Below are 24,425 nucleotides of genomic sequence, written 5' to 3' on the forward strand. Positions count from 1 at the left end.
GTATATTTTATATATTTATTAATTTTTAAAAATATTTTTCACAAATTTTTATTTTTTAGATACATCTAAGTAAGGTTCATTTAAAAAGATAAAAAAATGTTTAAAATTTTAAAAATATTCACTAAAAACAAAAAAATTAAAAAATTTAATTCAAAAAATTCAAATTAAACACAATAAATGTGATTTAAAAATATGTTAGAATGGTATGTGTTGTGTTTTATCACATGTTGAACAATACTTTTAGGCCAAGTTTGAAAAGACTAAATAAGTGTGTTTTTTGACTTTTTATGAAATATGGGTTGGATTTTAGTTGAGTTTGAAGTGATGTGTTAGAGAGGTGATGTGACTTAAATAAGATAATGATTTTTTTGACTTTTTAAACTTTTTGAAATTATGAATGTAATTATGCTAATTTAGGTATCAATGCTTATCATCAGTTCCTCTAATGGCCTAAGTTTTTGTTTAATTAATAATTATAATTATGATTATGATTAGTCATAAAGCAAAGATCAAGGGGTTAATAATCAAGTATGAAGTTGTGTGATCATCTTGATGCGACTCCATGTGGATCGTTTGGAGGGTCAGGATGTAAATCGACCGTTATGATTTAATTGTAAGACATTTGATTGTGACCGAGGAAGGTGGTCTTATAGTGCTAATGTAGTAATGTATGGTAAACTGTCGAGAGAGAGTCAATGGTGGGCATCAGCATGACCCACGCACTACTCAGGCATATACTTGGATCTGGGAATTATTTAAGCAATTATTCAGTATCTAATTAGGAATATGCTTTGTATTATTTAATGAAATTTGTTTTTATTCATTTTTTTAATTATAAATTGTTATTTCCGTAAATACCTTTATTAGGGATATAATTGACTTAGTATGATCATTATTTAGGTAAAAATTATCACTGGATTGATAATGTTGATTTTGTTTTTTTGTATACCGATATAGATCACTTCTCCTATTAAATCGTAACATTTAAAACGGGTTTGGTTCGATACGGTTTAATTAGTCTAGAATTTTTTAAATTTAAGTTATTTTTTAGTATTGTCATTATAAAAATGTTAAAAATTTTAGCAAATGTTTCACATGGTGTGGAGCTCACATTGGACTCACATTGTGTGGGTCTTATACTCATGTAAGACATTTGATAAAAAATTTGATAAAATTTTTAAGATTTTTAACATTACTCGTCATTAATCTACATAAAAATATTAAATTAGTTATTTATTCATCACTACAATTATATTCAATCTATCTATTTAATAAAAAAAAATTAAATTACTTCAATTATATTCAATCTATCTATTTAATAAAAAAAATTAAATTCCTAAATTAACGAAAATACAAACAAAAAAAATATTAAAAAATATTAAGGCCGTAGGAATAATGAGTCAAAGTTGAAATTATATATAATAAGAATTTATAAACTTAGGTTATATAGATGATAAAATTAATTAAGATTAATAATTTATTATACTTATTAATATCATTATATTATTAAATTATATATATATATATATATTATAAATGTAATATATGTTGAAGTAGTCGGTTTTGATTTAGTTCGGTGTATGAGGTACTTGAACCGATATTGAATCAAAAATTAAAAAACATTAAATTAAAAAAATCGTACAAACCAATTTTTGTTAAAAAAAACAAATCAAGTATAGCTTGTTGGGTCAAATTCAATCGGTGTGGTCAATTTTTTTTAATTTTTCTTACATCCTTACTTAAGAGTTTAAAATAATTTTGTATTAAGTTTCATTTATTTTAATTTACTTATTTTTCGTTATTTGGTTGAACAAGAAGTACGTAAAACATTTTTAAAAAATATATTTTTGCATTATTTTTCTAAAAATGACTTATCTTTAAAAATTATAAAATTGATTCTCAATCACTATATTTTTAACACATTTAACATTTTTAAATAAATATTTTAACTCACTAAAAAATCATAAAGAACATTTTTATTGAATCAAAATTCTCTTTTATAAAATATCAAAATCAAATGTCAATTAAATGCCAAAAAATAAAAATAACACATTTTTTTTATGTGTAAAATTAAGTTACTAGAAAAAAAAAATTTGTATAAAATATTTTATTTGAAAACAAGCGGGGCCTTAGAAAGCTGGAAAATGTTATTATATATGGCAAATTACACTAACAGTCCCTATAGTTTGGGATTTGTGTCATTTTGGTCCATAATTTTGAATCTTCTTCCAATAAGGACAATTAAAGAAACTATTGCTTAATTTCAAGGGTAAAATCATCAATTTAAGAACATATAAACGAATTTGACAAAAATAAATGTCAAAAAAATATTTTTAAATTTTTAAAAATTATTTCTACTCACCAAAGATAAAATTATGTAAAATTGATAAAAATTAATAAAAATTACATGATTAATTTTACATAATGATCATCAAAACACATAATAAAAATTAATTTGGTAAAAAAAATAAATAAATGTCTAAAAGATTTATCAATTTTACATAATTTTATCTTTATTGGGTAAAAATAATTTTTTTAAATGCAAAATATTTTTTTGACATTTTTGTCAAATTAGTTTATATTTTATCAAATTGACGATTTTGCTCTTAAAAAATCTAATAATATTTTTAATTGTCCTTATTTAAAATAAGATTTAAAATTCAGGATTAAATATGTCATAATTAAAAAATTAAGAACCAAAGTGATATAAATTCCAAACTATAAGAACCATTAGTTTAATCCACCAAATTATATACGCTTTATCCTGCGAAAGTAACAAATTTTTGTAGTCTACAAAAGTTGCACTGTAAGAGAAATTTTAAGTATTTAAAAAATTACGAAGTAAAAAAAGTAAAAAAAAATTGTAACTGACAAATATTTAATTCATATTTCATTCATTTTTCTTTTTCTTTTTACTTGTTTTTCACAAATTCTTATATATAATTCTAACATCCAAACACAGCATAAGTTATCGCTATTTATAGTTTATGGTTATAAATATTATGAGCCGTGCTGGGGATGCCTAGTTGGGGTTGACCCCAGCACCCCCACTCCACGTGGCAGGCTATGGACTAAGGAAATATCAAAAAAAAAAAAAATTCAACCAATCGCGTGCTGCCACATCATTGGGGTCACTGGGGTCCTTCAAAACTGGGGGTGCAAATTATTTTTCAAATATTATTATGAGCAATGTTCTTTGGGTATATTTGGTTTGGTTTTGGAAGATAAATTTTTTTTTAAAAAAATTAAGAGAGAGTTTAGAATTTTTTTTAATTTGTTTGGTTGTATATTTTGAAAATAGTTTTAGAGTATGGGAGTTTGGGATGATTTAGCCTCCGTTTGGGAAGTGGGTTGGGTTTTTGACTTTTTGACTTTTTTAGCTATTTGAGCCTGGGCTCAAAAGCTTAGTTTGGCAAGGACTTTTTGGCTTTTTGACTCAAAGAGCCAAAAGAGCTCTTTTGTGGCTCAAAGAGCCAAAAGAGCCCAAATGAGCTCTTCCCAAACAACACCTTAATATTTTATTATAGTTGAGCAGATGTGTGTAAGAGAAAAAGTGATTGAGAATAAGAGAGGGGAGAGAAAAAATAATTGATTGATGTATAGGAGAGAGTGATTTTGAAATTTTTTCCAAAATCACTAAACCAAACAAAATTTTAAAAAAATTTCTCCAAAATTACTCTCTCAAAATCAAACCAAACAAGGCCAAAATTTTTCATCAAACACTCACATAAGTATAAGATCTACACCTATGGAAGTATGTGGTAAAAAATTTAAAACTTCCAACATTTTTATATTATTATTTTTGTTACTTTTTTGGAGATAGAGAAGTATTATTTTTTATGATGAAAAAATTATGTCATTTTGTAATTTATATTACAAATTTTCATAGCGTATTATAAAAAAACACATCATACATATTTTTAAAGGTGTGGATGGATAGTAACCTTTCGTGACTAACATTTATAATTATAAAAGAAGGACTTTTCTTAAGTGTGTAACTTACACCTTATACTTACGTCTTTCTGTTTGCTGTCATGTTTTATGTTTACACCTTCCATTTACACCTTTTGTGTTGGTTACATATGGTGTGCAACCTTAAAAGGTTGAACACCATAACAGTACTCATAAAAGAAATATCATAAAAGTTAACGAATTAAATTTTTAAGTTAACGGTGAACCTAATGGTTGGGTACTTGTTTTGGATGAAAAATGCCTAACACCCCCAGTGGGGGTCACTGGGGTCGCCCCTGATAGGCTGAAAAAAAATTTTTTTTTTTTTTTTTTTTTTTTTAAAGTCCACCCAATGGCAGTGTGCCACCTGCCACTGGGGGTCACTGGGGGTGCCCCAGCTGGGGTCTGTAGCATAGCCCGTTTTGGATTGTTGTAGTTCGGTCTACAAGTTTAGTCTATCAAGCTAATCGAATTGCGTCAAGTCAAGCTAAGCTTCCCTTATTTTGTAATTATTGATTTTATTGATTTAAGAAAATCACAAAGTGAGTTACTACTTAAGAACTACGGAATAATTTTAGTAATTAAAATCCCTACTAAAACACATTACCTTCTTTCAAATTTGTACTTTTTTTTTAGGGGTGAGCAGTGGATATATCGATCCGTCAAAACCGACCGAACCGAATCGATCCACCGCATTTTGGACGGATGCGTGATGACGAGCGGACGGTAGCAGATTGATTTTCTCCAATCCGCCAATTTGGCGGACGAATAGCGGATTTGAAATTTCTTTGGCCGCAACCGAACCACTAAACTGCAAGCACCCCTAATAATTTAAAAGACTTTATGTTTTCAATTTGTTTAAATATTTTGTTTGTGTTTTCAATTGAAAAAGAGTTTAAATATTCTATTGAAAAAAAAAATTCAACTTGAATGTATTTTTTGAATTGAAAAAAATAAACGTATTATTTATCTATATTTTTTGGTTTTTAAATTTAACTCTAAAAATAATAAATAGAAAATATGATATATGTTGGTTGGTTTTTATTTTCAAAAATATATATAAATGTAACAATACAAAGACATACAATCTCTACAATTGCCCTGTTCATGGTTTTGGTAGTTTGAATTGTTATTATATTTTAAGAATCACAGATTGTAATACTTTATGTGGATGAATCATGCTGTGATTGTAATATGTGGATGAGCCATGCAGTGATTTTGATATTCAAAAGTTTCAAACTTTCTTTTTTTGGATGAGACATACAGTGATGGTAATAGTTTTTTAAGTCATTGACTGTAATACTTTCTTTCTTTTTTTTTTGAGAAAGTGCACAAGTTGAATTATGTTAAAAAATTATAAAATCTTAAACCGCCAAACCGATTCGCATCCATCTGCTAAACCGCCAATCCGCTCAATTCACATCCGCCGGATTAGCGGACGGATGCGGATTGATTTTCTCCAATCCGTCAATCTGACGAACGGATGGCGGATTGGAAGTTCCATGACCACAACCGACCCGCGCACACCCTTACTTTTTTGTATGGACATATATAGAGTTTTTTTTTTTACAATTTAAAAAAAAAAAAAACAATTTAGATAATTGACACACTTTTCAAATTATTTAGAAAACTAATTTACTTTTTAAAATCACATTTTGAAAATGTTATTTTAAATTGAAATTGCATTTTTAATATGTAATTTTACCTCGAAATCGCATGTTGAAAATACAATTTATGATGGCATGGGCTTCACTAAGATATATTGCATTTTCAACATGCGATTTCAAGGTGAAATTACATGTTAAAAATGTAATTTCAATTTCAAAATCGTATTTTTAAAATGCGATTTCAAAAAGCAAGTTAGTTTTTCAAATAATTTAAAAAGTGAGTTAATTCTCTAAATTATTCTTTTTTAGAATATTAAAAAAAAAAAAAAAAAAAAAACTCAACATATATATATATATAATAGAGATAAGTCTTTATCTATTCATAGGCTACATTGTTGTTGTAACACATCGATGCATAAATGGTATCTATATGATTGAAGACAAAGTTATGGTTTTTTATTTTTATTTATTTATTTTTAAAGTAATGGGTTAAGGGTTTTGAAACGGAAAGAAAATTAAAGTAGAAGCAATGAGATTACAAAGTTTTGGTTTAAGGGTGTTCTGGAAAGTTGATAAAAAGTTGATTTTTGACTTTTTACTAAATTTTTTAATTTTTTAGAAAGTGATTTTGAAAGTTGATAAAAAATTGACTTTTGGCTTTTTAATTTAACATTTTTTTATGGTGTCAAATCAAATTAAAATGACCAAAATATCCTTACCCAACATAAGAAATTTATTTTTTTATTTTTTTGTCATAAGCCTCAATTTGTAATTTCACACTTGCATTTTTGACACTTTCCGAACTAATTTTGTTACGTTTTTGTCACTTACATTTTTGAACATTTTGACAAAAACAGGACTTTTTATTTTGATTTTCAAAATGACATATATTTGGACTATCAATAAAAGACATACATGTTCTTATCCTAGCAGTATATAATTAGGATTGGTTTGGGATGTCCTAAAAAAGTACACTTTTTGACTTATTGGTGGGTTTAGATTGGGTTTGGGTTGGATTTGATGTGATGTGTTAGAGAGATGATGTGATTTAAATAAGATGATGTGACTTAAATAAAATAGTGACTTTTTGACTTTTTAACTTATTTAGTAGATGCCAAACTAACCCTTAAATAAAACACTTTCTTTAATACTGTTGGTGAACAAGCAGTAAGATCACTAAAAGGACAACCCTTAAAAAAAATATTTGATTTATTCATTAGAAAGTGACTTCCTATCAACTCTCTTTTTATGTTGATTTTTATATGCTTTAATTATTATTAGGCACCAAGACTTCTTGTCACTCCTTTCCAAGTCTAACTTCAGATAAGGCTCTTCTTCCTAGACATAATAGTTTGTTCAAATGCTCAATATATATATATATATATATATATATTTTATTCAAGTAACCCCACCGAACGCTTGAAGATCAAAGAATCTATCTTCCGATATCAATATTGGCCCTATTTAGGAAAACTGTGAAAAAGTACTTATAACTTATGTTGAAGTACTTATAATTTATGTTTCAACAGTTTATAACTTATAACTATGAACATAAATTGATTTTTAACTTATAAATTAAGCTTCTCCTACCCCACTCAAAGAATAAGTTGATTTCTGATTTACAAAAAGCTATAAACTGCATTGTTAAGCGAAATCAAACACATCAACATAGCTTAAATTAAGCTAAAAAAAAAAAAACTATACCAAACATGGCCATTATCCCCCATCAAATTATGTAACAATTTTAAAACATAAATTTTGAAACATGATTCAATAATTAAAATTTTTAAAAATATTAAGGGCCTAGAAGGGTAGGCCAAGTGGAATCCTGTTTTAAAATAAAAAATTAAATTATGTGATTGTGATTGCATGAGACTTAAAATAATTTTGAAATAGAAGATCTTGCGCTCTTGTGGTGATAGGGAAAGTCCCTATTACCTGCAGATCAATTAAGTTCAGCAATCAAATAGAGTCCCTAACACCACTACTCTTAACAGCCATTGTTCAAGATCTTTGAATAAACAAAATGAGGTACACAAGGTCCAAGTGGTCATAAGAGGGTGCTTAAGTGCGATTGAGGTTAAATCTCAAATCAAGTCAATAGAATGACATCAACATGTAATAGTCCAACATCTTACAATGTGACTAAAAGAAAATGTCCCACTTCACAAACCCAATGACATCAGTTTAACCAACAAATTCCTCAAATAGATGCAGCACTATGTTCATTTTAATAACTAGACAAGAAAACAAATGTTTATCCAGTCCTTTAATATCAGTGTCATGTTTTCTAAAGTTACCTTGTGTGGATAATCAATGTACAAGAAGACATGCAGCAGCATAGTAGAGAAAACTCACAAGAAAATAAAACTGCCGAACAAATCTCACGCTTAGCCAAAATTATCTGAAGAAACATGCTCAAGAAATAGCTAACAAAGGCCTCAGAAGTTACAAACTAGATGGATAAACCTGTACCATTAGCTTTGACCAACAAACGAGGGGAAAATAAGTGGGGAGGAGGTGTTTGGGATGGTGTAGTCAGAGATTTGTAACCCCTAAGCCTTAAAAAATCCGACTAAACTGACAAACCTACCTCTTTCTACAAGTGCTGGAACTGGAGTACCAAAACTGAACTACTGGCTTACTTCGGTTCCTTATCCGATTCGGGTGCAGGCTCAAGTTCTCTGAAATTTTAACTTATACCAATTCCTTCCTTCACTTACAGGCTTTCCTAGAAGTCAAAATCATGATCCTGTCCCTTCAACTATCAGTCAGCCCATTGACTAAGAATGGGGTCTGGAACAAGAACTTCATGGAAAGAAAAAGTATACACAAACATGTGAGCACAAGAACTTTATGTTGGCTTATCAACAAAAACTCCTAGGTTCATCCATCCAGCAATGAAAATTTAGCTTTGAGGAATTTACGATGACTTTTGACAATGGTTAAGGTAGGCTGCGTAGGTTAGTGGCGGACGGATTCCTCTAATCAAGTTGACCTCAAACAAGTATTTTAACGAGTGTGTTCTCCTGGACCCCATATCTGAACACACGGCAATGATATAGCATATCAATATTCTGTGGCTACTTGATCCAGCAATTCAAACAGAGATAAGTTTTCCAAAATAAAGCTCTATTTTTTTTTTAGATAGTACCAAAATAAAGCTAAACAGTTTAACAAATAAGCAAAAGCAGCTTAACGATAGGGTAATTATTTCATTTCTAAGTAATATAAAGCATAGTTATCGGCCCACAAGAAAAGGAATGAGAAAACTATAACCCTCAAATATGTCTTTAACGTTTCAAGTTGTAGCTGGAGTATCAAGCCGCATATGATATCTGCAAACTGGAAGATGTTTCAGAATAGCTGTAAGCCATGGTTTTCTCGAGCCACCATCTGCACGTTCATTTGCTCTCAATATCATAGAGATCTGATCTGAACATGTATATCAAGGAAATTACAGAATATTATGTGGACAATCAAATACAAGAGTATATGAACCACTTTTAAATATTTAGATGCGACAAAGAAAGTTAACATCTTTGATCTTGCAAGCACAGGATTTTTTTTTTTTTTTTGGGAACAATCTTGTATGTACAATATTTTATTGCACAAATACTGTACATTTAGTCCATCTACAAAATAATATGTAGTCTACTATGGAACTTAAGATGAGTCCATACACTTTGGAGAGCACTTTTTTTCTCTGTTTTTTTTCTTTTTTTTCCCCATATAATAGGATGTTAGGGAGTTAGTAAGTTAGACTACAACGAAAAATTCTCCATCGACTCGAACCCTAAACCTCTAACTTTCTCACTGTTCCAAGGGACAGCTACATCCACCACTGGGCCAACTGCCCTATCCCACTTTGGACAGCACTTAAGCATGAACTTACCGATCACATACAATGATACAAACAAACACCAACCCTGTACAAAAACCCAAAAGCTGGATCTCAAAAACTATGCACTAGTGCAATAGCTCCCAAAAGATGAGCAAAAGACTATATCAAAACTTGGAGCTCCCTTTGAGCCAAAAGAATAAGGATCTCTACTTTCTTCAAAGGAACATTTGTTCCACTCTTTTCTCAAAATCCAAAAGCATGAGGGCACCACTCACCACATTTCTCAAAATCCCCTTCTAACACTTCAAATTCCCTCCAAAAGGTCAGTACTTCCAGGTCCAACCTTTTGCCATAATTAATTGCCCAATTTAACACGCCCGTTAAAGACCAAAACCCTTTTTGCAAAGGACATTACCAAAGAATCCTCAATAAACACAATGCAAACCTTCTTAAAATTATTTATTAAGAAAAAAAAAAAGAAAGGATACTACAAGATAGAAAATCAAGATACGACACGAATAGGTAAAATTTTCATATGTATACATTAAAAAAATAACTATTCTTCATTTTTGCATGACAAAATATATATACATTTTATTATTATCAAAATAGTAAAGAAAATCATTTTTCTCATTCTACATATTGAAAAAGAAATGTAAAGAAATATCCAAATATCTATTTTAGAATTTGGACTTTAGAATTCCTAAAATTAAAGAGACTAGAGCATGAGAGATTAATAGGGTATAAATAGGATCCTAAATTACTTTTTTCAAACTTGCAATGTATTTCATTTGCGTTTAAGTGATGGAAACAAGTGTTCCCCCAGTGTATGAAAGTCTACAAAAGAAATTGAAGTAATAATATGATACATTTGGACATATATCTGACAAGTGCTCAAGATGACACCTTTTGAGTGTGGGTATCTGGATTATCCCATTATGTGGGGGCTCCTTGTCAGCCTAGTCTAACAAATATGACCATGTGACAAGCCCTCAGCAATGCCACGACATCTCCTAAATAAACTATTAGGTTGTGCCCAAGCCTAAGCAAGGGACATGAATCACTGAGTATGGTACCTTAGCCCATTAACAAGCTCGATGCCTTAGTCACATGCCAATGCACATAGTAGACGAAGCAAAGATTGGGAATCCCAAGTCGTGGTCCAAAGCAATACTCAGCTGAGCCAAGGCACTTTTGCTTAGCCACCCTACTACCAACATGGCCCAACAATCCCTTAGTTCGGCCAAGTACTCCTCTGCCACACTGTGATCCCTTTATGCTTCATTCCCATAGGTCATTTCAAGTCGTGGCCATGAATTCCACTCGTTCAAGCCAAGGTATCTCTGCTCAGCTACCCCAACTCAATAGCAACATGGCTTGAGTAGCTTGACACCGCCTCTTGGCTTGACCAAAAAGCCCCTCCGTTGGGTCATGACTACCCTATGCCTTATACCCTCTATTAGGGAGTCTTATATAATTCATCATCAATACAACCATTGCTATCACTTTGTTTTCATAGGCTAGGAGCAAGGCCTAGGCACACATTGCGCAGAATCATTAGAGGATTGTGGTTTAGAGGCTATAGTTAAGGGTTTATCGAGGTCGCTTGACTTGCTCCTTTCTCAAGAAACAAAGATGTTGAACAAACAAGTGATACCCTATAACAACCCCGACCTGTGATTAGCTAATAAACTATGATTCAGAATGCCTAATAAGTAATTAAGAGAAAATTCTGAGTTAATTGTATATGCTATGTGTTAATTGTGTTTATATCTATCGGTCGTAGAAATATCTGTTTATGTTTCTGTTACCTTATGCGAATTGAAAGCTTTATTGGCGTTCGAACACGAAATTAACTCCATTTATGTGTTTATTTAGAATTTTTAGAATTTTATGGTAGATTTAATTGAAATTCGAATCGGAATGAAATAATTAGAATAAAATGATTATTAAAGTGAACTAGCTTAGCTCTAATCCTATTTAATTAGCTTAAGTTAATCCAACCTATAAATGTGTGAAAGCAAGCTTAGCAAAACATTTCCTATCATCTTCTTGAGCTCAAATATATATATATATATATATAGAGAGAGAGAGAGAGAGAGAGGTTGAATTCAAGCTTGAGAGTTGTAGAGAATTAAAGGAAGTTGAAGAATTTGACTTGGAAACTCAATCAATTGAACATCTAGAATACAATTGAGTACCTAAGGTAAGAATTCAAACCTTTAGTCTTGTAATTGAGTTGGTTAATGCATGAATTCAAGAGAGTTAAGCTAAGAAATGCAAGAATTAAGCTAAAGAAGTAGGAAAGAAGATCATAACATACATGCATTTTATGTTTTGATTTCAACAAATTCTGACATGCAAGAGCTTATTTTTGTTATATTATGAGAGTTCATTGTGGTTTTGTACTTAAAACACTCCATTTGTGCATGTTTTGGAAGCTAAGATTTCAAGTCATTGCTTGCATGTTATGTTTTCAAAATGTCAAGTTTGCCTTTGAATAATTCACTTGCTTTTGGGCTTGATTTTGGCGAAACGGCTTTCAATTCATGAAGTCCTATGAGTTTAATTCACTTGCTTTTGAGCTTTAATAGAATCAATGAGACAACAGCAAAGACAGCAACCATTACCTCCTCCACCTTCTCTGGTACAATTTGAACCAATGAATAATGATATCATTAGCTTGACCCAGAAGTTCAACAAGATGAAGCTGCCGACTTTTCTAGGTGGTATTGAACCGTTAAAGGCCGAGACATGGATGCTAGAGACCGAAAAATTATTTGAAGTCTTTCCATGTTCTGAAGTCTAGAAAGTTTTGTTGGCAACTTACACTCTAAAAGACGAAGCCTGACGTTGGTGGATGTTAATACGAGAGAGTAATAGGGCTTTGACCTGGAACCAATTCAAAGAGATCTTCTATGAAAAATACTTCCCTCAATATTTTCGAGACCGGAAGGTGTCAAAATTTGAGTAGCTAAAGCAAGGGAGTATGTCAGTGGCAGAGTATAAGGCGAAGTTCACCAAGTTAGCCCAATTTGCACCTCACATGGTTGACATCGAATACAAGAAAGCTTGGAAATTTGAAGGAGGGCTTAATTTGGATGTGTTTAATCGAGTTGGCGACTAAAATTGCCTAAATATGTGGATGTGCTTGATCGAGCTTTAATGACAAAAGCCAACTTAGCAGCAATGAAATAGATTAAAGCTCCAACAAATGAATGGAGAGGTAAAAAATCTGAATTTAATTTCAGAAAGGGTTGGTCCATCTCAACGAAGCAAAATACAGGATCCTTTAGTAGTTCAAGTCAAAGTAGTGGTACAACCGCTACTTGCTCAGAATGCGGAAGAAAACACAAGGGTGCCTGCTACCGATCAACAAGTGCTTGCTTCCGGTATGGCAAGACTGACCACATGATAAAAGATTGTCTGCTCATATCCCAAAATTCCAACCATCCTGCGGCAAGTTCAGCCGAATCTATTTCTGTACCAAGAACAAACGTGAGAACTAATGCTGGCAAGGAAACCTCAAGGCAAGGCAGAGTGTTTGCACTTATGCTAGGAGATGTTCAAAACACCGAATCTATAGTGTCAGATATACTTTCCATTTGTGCTCAAAACGCATATGTATTAATAGATTCTGGTTCTACACATTCCTTTGTGTCGCATGCTTTTTCCCGAAAATTGACTAGACCACTAGAGCAAATGAACTATGTGCTATCTGTATCTACACCATTTGGGGATTCTATGATGTGTGCCTATGTGTACCCTGCATGTGATGTTAAGATTGGTGATATGCTACTATATGTTGATTTGATACCATTGGGAATAGATCATTTTGATGTTATTCTGGGGATGAATTGGTTGACTAAGTATCATGCTACAATTGATTGTGTTGCTAAATCTGTTGTGTTTCGACCACCGCGGCTACTGGAATTTGTATTTTGTGGGAATGGTGTTGTTCCCCCTGCGTATTTGATTTCTTCTATGAAAGCTAATAAATTGTTGAGGAAAGGTTGTCGGGGTTACCTGTGTTGTGTCTTGCCTGTGACTCCAGATAGTACTAGTGTGGAAAATATTCCAATAGTCAATGAATTCCCTGATGTTTTTCCTAATGAATTACCTGAGGACTTAATTGATAGAGAGATTGAATTCACTATTGAAGTAGTACTTAGAACCCAGCCAATTTATAAGACCCCATACAGAATGTCTACAATTGAACTGAAGGAGTTGAAAATCCAACTTCAAGAATTGTTAGATAAGAAGTTCATTCGCCCGAGCACTTCGTCTTGGGGTACTCCCATGTTGTTTTTAAAAAGAAATATGGATCTTTGAGGCTATGTATAGACTACCGGGAATTGAATAAAGTAACTGTCCAGAATAAGTGTCCACTACCCCAAATAGATGATTTGTTTGACCAACTTCAGGGAGCCCAAGTGTTTTCAAAAATAGACCTTAGATCCAGATACCACCAATTGAAAGTTAAGACAGAAGACATTGAGAAAATAGTATTTCGAACAAGATATAGGCACTATGAGTATTTTGTAATGTCTTTTGGGATAACCAATGCGCCTGCAGCATTCATGGACCTAATGAATAGGGTGTTCAAGCAATTCCTTGATGAATTTGTTGTTGTGTTTAATGATGATATTCTGATTTACTCCAAAAGCAGGGAAGATCATGAAAACCATTTACGAACTTCTAAGAAAAAAGAAATTGTATGCAAAACTTTCCAAATGTGAGTTCTGGCTTGACAGTGTGACCTTTCTGGGGTATGTAATCAACAAGGATGGCATATCGGTTGACCCGCAAAAAATTGAAGCTATTGTGAATTGGCCAAGACCAACAAACGTGTGAGAAGTTAAAAATTTTCTGGGGCTTGCTGGCTATTACAGAAGATTTGTGAAAGATTTCTCCAAACTTGCCATGTCATTGACATAGTTGACATAGAAAAATGTACCGTTTGATTGGAATGATCAAAGAGAGTCCACTTTCCAAGAATTGAAGACTAGACTAGTGACTACACCAATTCTGACTTTACCAAATTGTACAGTTGGGTTTCAGATTTACAGTGATACATCGTACAAAGGCTTGGGATGTGTGTTAATGCAGAATGGGAAAGGAATTGCATATGCTTCACGACAACTCCGACCACATGAAAAGAATTATTCGACCCATGATCTGGAACTTGCAGTAGTGGTTTTTGCTTTGAAAATCTGGTGCCGCTATCCGTATGGAGTGACTTGTGAAGTGTATACTGATCATAAAAGCCTGAAATATTTCTTTACTCAAAAAGAATTGAACATGAGACAGAGAAGATGACTTGAGTTAATAAAAGACTATGATTTGCAGATTTTGTACCATCCAGGAAAGGCAAATACAATTACAAATGCTTTGAGTAGAAAATCCATTGGGAATTTGGCATGTTTGCTTACCGGTCAGAAAGAATTGGTGTATGAGCTAGAAACAATGAAATTGAGATTGTTTTGCGTGAACAGGGTGGAGTTCTAGCCGTCATTTCTACACAACCAACTATACTTGAAAAAGTTAAAGAAAAGCAACTACAAGATGCGTTTCTGAAGAAGATTGTGGAAGAAATTAATTCAAAACCAAGGCCGGGATTTATACATGAAAATAATGTGTTGAAATTTCAGGGTAGGCTTTGTGTATTGGATCGTTCAGAACGTTAGTAGCAGGAATCGTCGGAAGGGGAGACGATTCTCGTCTAGAATCGCGATTCATAGCAAGATTCGTGATAGAATCGCATCTCTGTCGAGATAGAATTGCGGATCTAACTAGATGGGAGCGATGGCGACACAGAAGGAGGGAGAGAGAGAGAGAGAGACCAAGCTGCGAAGATGCTATGAAGAAGAAGCAACAGCTGCTAGGGTTAGACCAGGCTGCGAAGATGCTGTGAAGAAGAAGAAGCAGCTGCTAGGGTTGGGAATTATAAAGATAAGAGTTGGGCTTGGGAATTTTTATTGGGCTTGGGATTTTTTTTTAGACTCATACAAACATTTGTTTGGGCTTGTGAGCTATAAATATAAGAGTTGGGCTTGGGATTTTTTTGAGACCTGTGCAAACATTTGTTTGGGCTTGTGAGCTATAAACATAAAAGTTGGGCTTGGGATTTTTTTTAGACCCATACAAACATTTGTTTGGGCTTGTGAGCTGTTTTATTTATTGTTTGGGTTGCTAGATGATTTGCATCATAAATAGGAGAGTTGGGCTTGGGATTGTGTTTCTTCTCCTCTCCCTCTCTCTTCTTTTATTTTATTTTTGTAAGAAAATAAATAAAACAAATAATTTTTAATAAATAATTTTTAACAAAAACATTTTAAAATAAATAGATAAAAAAATAATATAAATATTTTAGAATAAATATTTTATAATAAACGAAAAAAATCTAATAAAAGTACATAATTATAATATTTTAACATATGATTTTTTATAGTACTTTTTTAAAAGAAAAATTATAACATATATTTTCATTATCATTAGAGAAAAAAAATATATAATCTTACAATATATTTTTATATATTATATTATTTAATATATATATACAAACGCTCCCTACCAACACTTCTTGGAATGTCTACGATTCCCCGATCCCGATCCTGCTCCTGCTCCCGCTTCATGCAACTAAGTTCAGAACTGAGAAAGCGTATTATGACCGAAGCTCATAACTCCAAATTCGCTATGCATCTAGGAAATACAAAGATGTACCATGACTTGAAACAAAAATTTTGGTGGCCTGGAATGAAGAAGTGTGTTGCTGATTTTGTAGCCAAGTGTTTGCATTGCCAACAGGCAAAAGCTGAACATCAACGATCCGCCAGACTACTTCAGCCGTTTCTAATACCGGAATGGAAATTGGAGCATATTACGATGGACTTCATTATCGGTCTACCTCATTCTTTTAGAGGTATGGACTCTATCTGGGTAATTGTTGATCGTTTGACTAAATCCGCCCATTTCTTACCTGTCAAAACTTTTTATAATGCAAATAAATTGGCCAACATTTATGTGAATGAAATTGTGAGATCACACAGTGTGCCCGTATCCATTGTGTCTGATAGAGATTCAAAGTTTATTTCAAAATTCTGGGAAAGATTGCAACAAGCTTTGGGGACTGAATTGAGGTTAAGTAGTGCATACCATCCACAGACAGACAGCCAATCAGAGAGAACGATATAGACCTTGGAAGATATGCTCAGAATGTGTCTTACATTTCCAGGGAAATTGGGAAGCTTATTTACCGTGGCCGAGTTTGTGTACAATAACAACTATCATTCAAGTATCGGGATGGCTCCTCGTGAGGCTTTGTACAAAAGAAAATGCCGATCTCCAATCTGTTGGGCCGAAGTAGGCAATAGACCGCTATTGGGACCGGAACTTATGCAAGAAATGACTGAGAAAGTGAAGTTGATACAACAACGTTTGAAAACTACACAAAGTCATCAAAAGAGTTATACGGATGATCGGAGAGAGACAGAGAATATGAAGTCGGTGATCACGTGTTTATCAAAGTAACTCCAATGAAAGGACAAACTCGATTTGGGGTTAAAGAAAAATTGGCACTGCGGTATATTGGGCCATATGAAATTATTGAGAAAATCAATCCGGTGACGTATCAAGTGGCTTTACCTCCGATTATGGAGAACAAGCATAATATTTTTCACGTTTCGATGCTTCGAGAATATTTACGAGATCCGCATCATGTTATTGAGCCAAAACATGTGCTCCAGAAGGATGATTGTACGTATGAAGAAAGGCCAATTCAGATTGTAAACTGCCGAATTAAAAGATTGAGGAACAAAGAAATTCCATTGGTGAAAGTAGATTGGCAAAATTACGGAGGGACGTATGCGACTTGGGAGACCGAAGAAGATATGATGAAGAGATACCCTGATTTGTTCCCTCTAGATCCGATATTCTTCCAAAATGAAGGTGATTCGAGTTTGGAGGACCAAACTCATTAAGGGGAGAAGACTGCAACAACCCCGACCTGTGTGTGATTAGCCAATAAACTATGATTCAGAATGCCTAATAAGTAATTAAGAGAAATTTCTGAGTTAATTGTATATGCTATGTGTTAACTGTGTTTATATCTGTCGGTCGTAGAAATATCTATTTATGTTTCTATTACCTTATGCGAATTGAAAGCCTTATAGGTGTCCGAACGCGAAATTGACTCCGTTTATAAGTTATTTAGAATTTTTAGAATTTTATGGTAGATTTAATTGAAATTCAAATCGGAAAGAAAAAATTAAAATAAAATGATTATTAAAGTGAACTAGCTTAGCTCTAATCCTATTTAATTAGCTTAAGTTAATCCAACCTATAAATATGTGAAAGCAAGCTTAGCAAAACATTTCCTATCATCTTCTTGAGCTCAAATATATATATATATATATATATATATAGAGAGAGAGAGAGAGATTGAATTCAAGCTTGAGAGTTGTAGAGAATTCGAGGAAGTTGAAGAATTTGACTTGGAAACTCAATCAGTCGAACATCTAGAATACAATTGAGCACCTAAGGTAAGAATTCAAACCTTTAGTCTTGTAATTGAGTTGGTTAATGCATGAATTCAAGAGAGTTAAGCTAAGAAATGCAAGAATTAAGCTAAAGAAGTAGAAAAGAAGATCATAACATACATGCATGCATAATTCATGGATTTTGAGTTTTGATTTCAACAAATTCTGACATGCAAGAGCTTATTTTTGTTATATTAAGAGAGCCCATTGTGGTTTTGTACTTAAACACTCCATTTATGCATGTTTTGGCGAAATGGCTTTCAATTCATGAAGTCCTATGAGTTTACAAATGTTTTCTCAAGTTTTGGCCCAAAAGGATGTGTTTTAGTGCTTTGAAATCAAGTTTTGAAACTGGGAATGCAATTTGGAAATTTCAGAATTCGCAAGCTTCGCTCGAGCGGTGAAGTTTGCACTTGAGCGAAGAATTCGAGCTCTCAGAAGTTTTACAGGCAATTACACGATGGCTCGAGCAACAAAGTATGCGCTCAAGCAAACCCACATTTACTCAGTCTTTGGCTCGAGCGACCGTCGAGCGTAAAAATCAAGCAACTAGTACTTTTGCAAAGTTTTGCAGACCGCTCGAGCGACCAAAGTTGCGCTCAAATGATATGATCTGTTTTCTGAAATGCTATTTTATGAATCATGAATGAATGCCCATTTTTCTGAAATGTATTTGTGGCATCCTTAGTTCACGTGGCCCTCGCCTAGGGGTAACAATACCGTGACTTATGTTCATGTGGCCCTCGCTCGGGGGTAACAATACCGTGGCTTATGTTCATGTGGCCCTTACCCGGGGGTAACAATACCGAGGTCTATGTTCATGTGGCACTTGCCCGAAGGTAACAATACCGAGGCTTATGTTCACTTGACCCTTGCCTGGGGATAACAATATCATGGCTATTTGTGCACAAAGATGTTGACCTTTATGATCGTCGAAACCGACTATGCATGTAGGTCTTATGACCAATTTGATCTGATAGCTAATAGATGTACCACATATAACTACTTACGAATTATGCATAAACATGTGAATCTAGATCTGTTTCTGATATGAACTCTGATTTCTAAATCTATGATGGACATCATTCATAAACCCTTTACTCTATTGTTATTCACTAAGCTCCAGCTCACTGTATTATTTATGTATGTAGGTGATCAGGCGCGGGACCAGGCTCAGTGAGAATTGCCTGGAGATCTATTTGAGTCAGCTAACTAGTGTGCCTCCCGAGGAGGTTCCGAAATGTCATGTAGTCAAGTTTTGTGGATATGAGGCAAGTTTAAGTTTAAGTTATTTTCTTTTGCTTGTTTGGACAAACTTTTGGTTTATCTATATCTATGATGACAAAAGGCTGACATTCTGATGACATCATATATATGTAAATATAAGTTTTTAAATTTTTAGTCCCATGTATGTCTGCACAACTCTATAGACATTATATGTTTGTATTTGTTTCCGTTAGCCCATGTATTTTGTTTAATTTGTTCAAAGGCCTTTGGTAATCCAAGATTACTGGCCGATTACAATACTAAACCCATAGAGACAGATTTGGGTCGTGACATACCCTCCACGTAAGGTGTATCATACCTACCACCAACCTCATTCTATGATACATTCTCCAATATATCATAACTACCTCTTTTGTTGCCCATAGCATAGACCCCAAGATCAATATCCTATGACATAAGGGCAGGCGAGATACCTCCATTTTGTCAAATCAAGGAGAGTCAGCCACTTGGTCCTGGATAAGCTAGCCTCTAACAGTCCATCATCCTATATAAGGGGACTCCAATGCAAGTGTTGAAGCAAGTTCATCCCTTACTCCACTCTTCTAGCAATGGTCCATCTCCTGTTCTACCATCCTCTCTCTCACTAAAGACACCTTAATTCTCTCCTCCTCGGTCTCTACTGACTCATTGGCCACCACCCACATTTAGAAATGTCTATGATCACTAATTCTCCTTCTTGCTCTTTTATAACCTCCTCAAGACCCCTCCCCCCCTCCCCCCTCCCCCCTCTTTTTTATACAAGAAAAAACAACATATAGAAATTACACTTTAAGGCAACGTTTGTCTTTCGAATTAAGTTGGATGAGATAATGAGTACAGTGGGATTGAGTGAGTGGGGATTACTACTGTAGTGGCATTAGGTTGGAGGTGTAAGGTAAATTGTGTTTGTTTGTGCACTATTATAGTGATATTAATTGATTGAGATTAAATCTATGAAATTACAAGGAAGCCCTCATTATGTAGAAAGTGACGGTTATTTTTGTAAAGTACGGGGCAAAATAGTAATTTCACCCCCAATCCCATAGGATTGAATTTGCAATACCACCTCCACCATGGGATTGCTACTCCCCTCATTGAAGGGTATTCCTAATCCCATGGGACTCCTAGTCTCATGATGGTCATTTCTCAAACCAAACATGTTTCTTGTGAGGCTTATATAATAGGTAGTCCAATCTCATAGGATATAGAGGAAAACAAATAGAGCCAAAGGGGAAGGGAATGGGTAGCAAGGTTCAAACCCTGCTCGTGAGCAAGGTCATTCAACATCCCAACCACCAATTGGGACGACCTTATTGCTCCCTAACCTCCTCAGGACGCTGACACATTAATTCATTTATTCTCAATGATATTACATTTAAATTTTTTATACCCAGACTAGTAATGAAGGAGCATCAAGTGATAATCTATAAAAATGATAAGACATTTTAATTAGTCAGCTCTTCCGGTTTTCAAGAATCATCGAAGTGAAATAAAAGTTGTTATCAAGATTCAAGAAAATTCCTTAAAGACTTCTAGGTTATTGTCAAGTGCTTAAATAAATTTAGTGCTTGTTATGCGTGGAATACCAAGAATCTAGCATTTAAGAGACATTTGTAATCTTATAAATTCATACGAAGATGAATCATAAGATTAGGTTGTTGATATCCAAAAAATTATCTTGCAAGTGTTCTTTCCTAGAGTGATTGATTCCTCCAGACCAATCAAGGAAGTGTCTTGGTCACATGAATGATTCTACAATTAGCAATCTCAAGTGATTCCACTCGTTGAGCAATTTGTGACAAATCAAATACACTCAATTCCTCTCTTCTTCTTCTCTTTGGCAATGAGCCTCTAAAAAGTGCTCAATGAGTAACAAGAAGATCCATCTTATCTCAAGCATGAGGACTAGAGAAAATATTAGCTTTGCATATCACAATATATGAGATGAATATTTGTTTAAGATATGCATCCTAAACCAATGTTATTGTGAAGCAATTTGCACAACCTGAATTGTCTCTAACAAGGTAAGTAGCATTTTGATAAAAATCCGAATTTTATCCAAGTTGGGAAGGTGGGCATTCATGGGCATGTGGCTGGGAGAGCCCCAAAAAAACCGCCCCTCCAGGCCATCATTATTTAAAGCCCCCATCATCATTGGAACAAAAAAAAAAAAAAAAAGGGGAAAACATTGCTGATAAATCCCTTCCAAGACAAAAAGATGTTTCTCCATCCATCCCTTTACCCCTCATTGAAATTATAAAAAATTAGAACCTTCTCTTTTTCAACTAAAGATTGGGCATAGGGAAGTCATTTGGTTTTTGGAGCTAAGTGCAAAAATATGGAAAGGTTCTTTAGAATCTTTTTTTATCTAACCAATGTCTATGTGTGTGTATGTGTGCCGCAACAAGAGAAAGTTCAGCACTTGTTTTATGTCCAATTGTTCGTATGTTGAAATTTTAACATGGAATAACATGTTTGTTTCAAAAATTTCTCAAGTTATTCCAATCTTTTTCGCATCTACTAAATTAAGTAGTCTAAAGTCCCCATCCGTAACGTTAGTTTGCCACCTTATGACTTCAATTAACATTTAAAATCCTACAACTATACATCTAATTACTTAAAGTAATCCTTTAATCCCAAATATATATATTTGCATTATCATGCTGTATAAAATTGAAATGGGTTATTGTTTAATAACAATGTATTATGAAATATTATAAGCAGACAGTAAATTTGATCCTTGGGAAACCAGTTAGCAACATGTCTCAGATAACCCTAATCACATTATATCATTTTAGAATAGCATAAACAAAAACCAAAAAAATAAAAAATAAAAAATAAAAATAAAAACACTGAATCGAAAAAGGATACATCAAGTAAAACCCATGAGCAAATGCCCCAGCAAGCACAGCAGTGAACAAACGGTCCCTCAAAACAGGGTTATGTCGCAATTGAATTCGAACTGAAAATTGAGAACGCAAAGATTAAAACACTGAATGAATCAAACCCATTATTAGAAACATATAATTCAGTAAATTTACAATGAACCAACATAAAGAAATTAATAAAAATAAAAATAAAACCAGAAGTACTACTTACTGAGAGGAAGAACAGGAGCATAAATTAGGGGAAACATAAATTTCAAAGGGGGTCCTTTGTTTTGTTTCCTAGCAGCAGTCTGCCTTGGAAAATAAATTTATACATCAAACTTCAGTAAACAAGAGAGAGAGAGAGAGAGAGAGTCTGATTACCAAAACTACAAACACAATATGATTTATATAGAAAGAACTTACTGGTTGGAGGGATCGGAAGGCGACGCCATTCTAGTTGTAAATCCGGAAAAAGAGAATGAGAGAGAGAGAGAGAGAGAGAGAGAGAGAGAGAGAGAGAGAGTCGTTTTTGTTGGGCCAACCGCGAAGGAGGCCTCGTATGATTTCGCTGATTCCTTCTCTATATCGAATGGTCCGCTTCTTCGTTCTATTTACGCCCATCGTTTTTTCTTTTTTTTTCTTTTTTTTTTTTGTCAAGGGGTGGGATCCTAAATATTTTAGGATTATTTACCAATAAATCCTATTTTACAAACTGTTACACTAAATAGTCTCATTTTTATTCTATTATACCAAATAGTCCTACTGGTGGGTTGATTTGGTCTTTTTTATTTTTTTTTTTTCATTTTTGTTTAACTGTGTGGACGAGAGTGCCCTTAGTTTAATGTGGGACTGTTTTGCTGGATCAGTTCCTTTTTTGGAAACGTTACTCATTTCCGTGTGTACTGTGTGCATTGTGTGCTGTGTGTGTGTATCATTGTGTGCGGGGGGGTGTGTTGAAGCCAGCAGTGTGTGTGTCTTAAAGAGAGAACAGAGAGCTAGGTTTGGTGTGTGCTTTGTGTGTGACCACCACCGCCGCTGTTTCCGGCGACGCACCACCACCACCTCCCCCCACTCCACAACCAACTACCTAACCAGCCTCGGCCTTAGCTACGCCAACGCCATCGCCATCGCCATCGCCATCGCCCTCGGCTTCCTTGTCCTCCTCTCCGCCCTCCTCCTCGTCTCCTACGTCTGCCTCCGTCATCGTCGCCGCCACCAAAACCTTAACCCTAGCTCCACCACCACCACCACCACAACTTCTTCCAACAACGGCATCATCCTCCCCCGCATAATCTTCATCGTTGAAGACGACAACGAAGACAACAATAACGCCGTCGTAGGGCTCGATCAAGCGGTCATCAATTCGTACCCTAGGTTTCCATTCTCGAAGGATCGAGGTGGTGGAATCAACGATTCGATGTGTTCGATCTACTTGTGTGAGTATAGAGATGCTGAGATGCTGAGGCTGCTGGGTGTAATCCTTTCCCTCCCTCAACCGTGTGTGTGTCAATGGTCCCTTGGGTGTGTGTCCAAATCTATCATTGTGTATGCATCTCGGTCTTGACTGTGTGTTGTGAATATGTGTGTGTCTGCCTGTGTGAACCCCCAAACACACCAACCCAACCCAAAACAAAAACTCCTTACAGCGCTTTGCCATTTTGTGACACCCTCACAATGTATCACCTGCAACACACCACACATCCTGTAAACTAAAAACACAGAATATGCAGCGGATAAAATAATCAGATCATACCTTCTTGAAGATAGAACCTTCTTGGATAAATCACGTGCTTCCAGAAAACTGATAAATCAACCCAGCAGTGGAGTAATATCACAGATTGAATATCACCCACACAAAATCACAGTGCAAAGACTTGATCGTTGTGTTTTTGGGAGAGAGTCAGTATATGGGTAGAAACAGACTATACGTTGTTTCTCACTTGATTACCCATAACCATATATCAGATATATAATATATTATTATATCTATCCATATCAGTTAAAACTGATAATATTCTGTATCTTGAGTGGTTATCCTAAATAGGTTTGTTTCAAATTCAAAACCTATTTGGATAAGGATTCAAATTCAAATTTAATGGTCATGCCACATGGGCGCCCATTACTAACATCTCCCACTCGCACATGAGTTGGCATGACACTGCCACATCTCTATCTCAATCTCCCCAAAAAACGAACAATCTCATACTAGTCAATGCACCGTGCAACCGCTGAGAACACCTACAAGTGGGAGCTCTATACTAGAAACTCAATATGAGTCAGCACAGAGACATCAACCCAAAAAGAATAGAAATAGTGTCTCATGTACCCAGACCCATCTAGCTACATCAGT

The 24,425-nt window shown here is 34.2% G+C and overlaps 1 protein-coding gene across 1 annotated transcript; it reads right to left on the bottom strand.

The window, feature by feature from the left end:
- Positions 1 to 8,673: 8,673 nt before the first annotated feature.
- On the bottom strand, positions 8,674 to 22,714 carry LOC114306440 (SH3/FCH domain protein). Its single transcript, XM_028251674.2, has 4 exons — positions 22,499 to 22,714; positions 22,305 to 22,387; positions 22,077 to 22,167; positions 8,674 to 8,993 (listed from the first exon to the last, which is right to left on the bottom strand). The coding sequence occupies exons 1-4, from the start codon at positions 22,525 to 22,527 to the stop codon at positions 8,963 to 8,965; spliced, it is 234 nt and encodes a 77-aa protein (XP_028107475.1). The 5' UTR covers positions 22,528 to 22,714; the 3' UTR covers positions 8,674 to 8,962.
- Positions 22,715 to 24,425: the final 1,711 nt, after the last annotated feature.

This window comes from Camellia sinensis, chromosome 13 (assembly GCF_055761805.1).
Source record: "Camellia sinensis isolate YWXY chromosome 13, ASM5576180v1, whole genome shotgun sequence".
Taxonomy (NCBI): domain Eukaryota; kingdom Viridiplantae; phylum Streptophyta; class Magnoliopsida; order Ericales; family Theaceae; genus Camellia; species Camellia sinensis.

What these genes read in the sequence shown, in the direction of transcription:
- LOC114306440 (XM_028251674.2), bottom strand. Translation starts at nt 22,527, where the DNA reads ATGGCGTCGCCTTCCGATCCCTCCAACCA. An exon ending in TGCTCCTGTTCTTCCTCTCA is followed by an intron (nt 22,168 to 22,304) that starts GTAAGTAGTACT and finishes CTCAATTTTCAG; the next exon opens with TTCGAATTCAATTGCGACAT. An exon ending in GCTCATGGGTTTTACTTGAT is followed by an intron (nt 8,994 to 22,076) that starts GTATCCTTTTTC and finishes ATACATGTTCAG; the next exon opens with ATCAGATCTCTATGATATTG.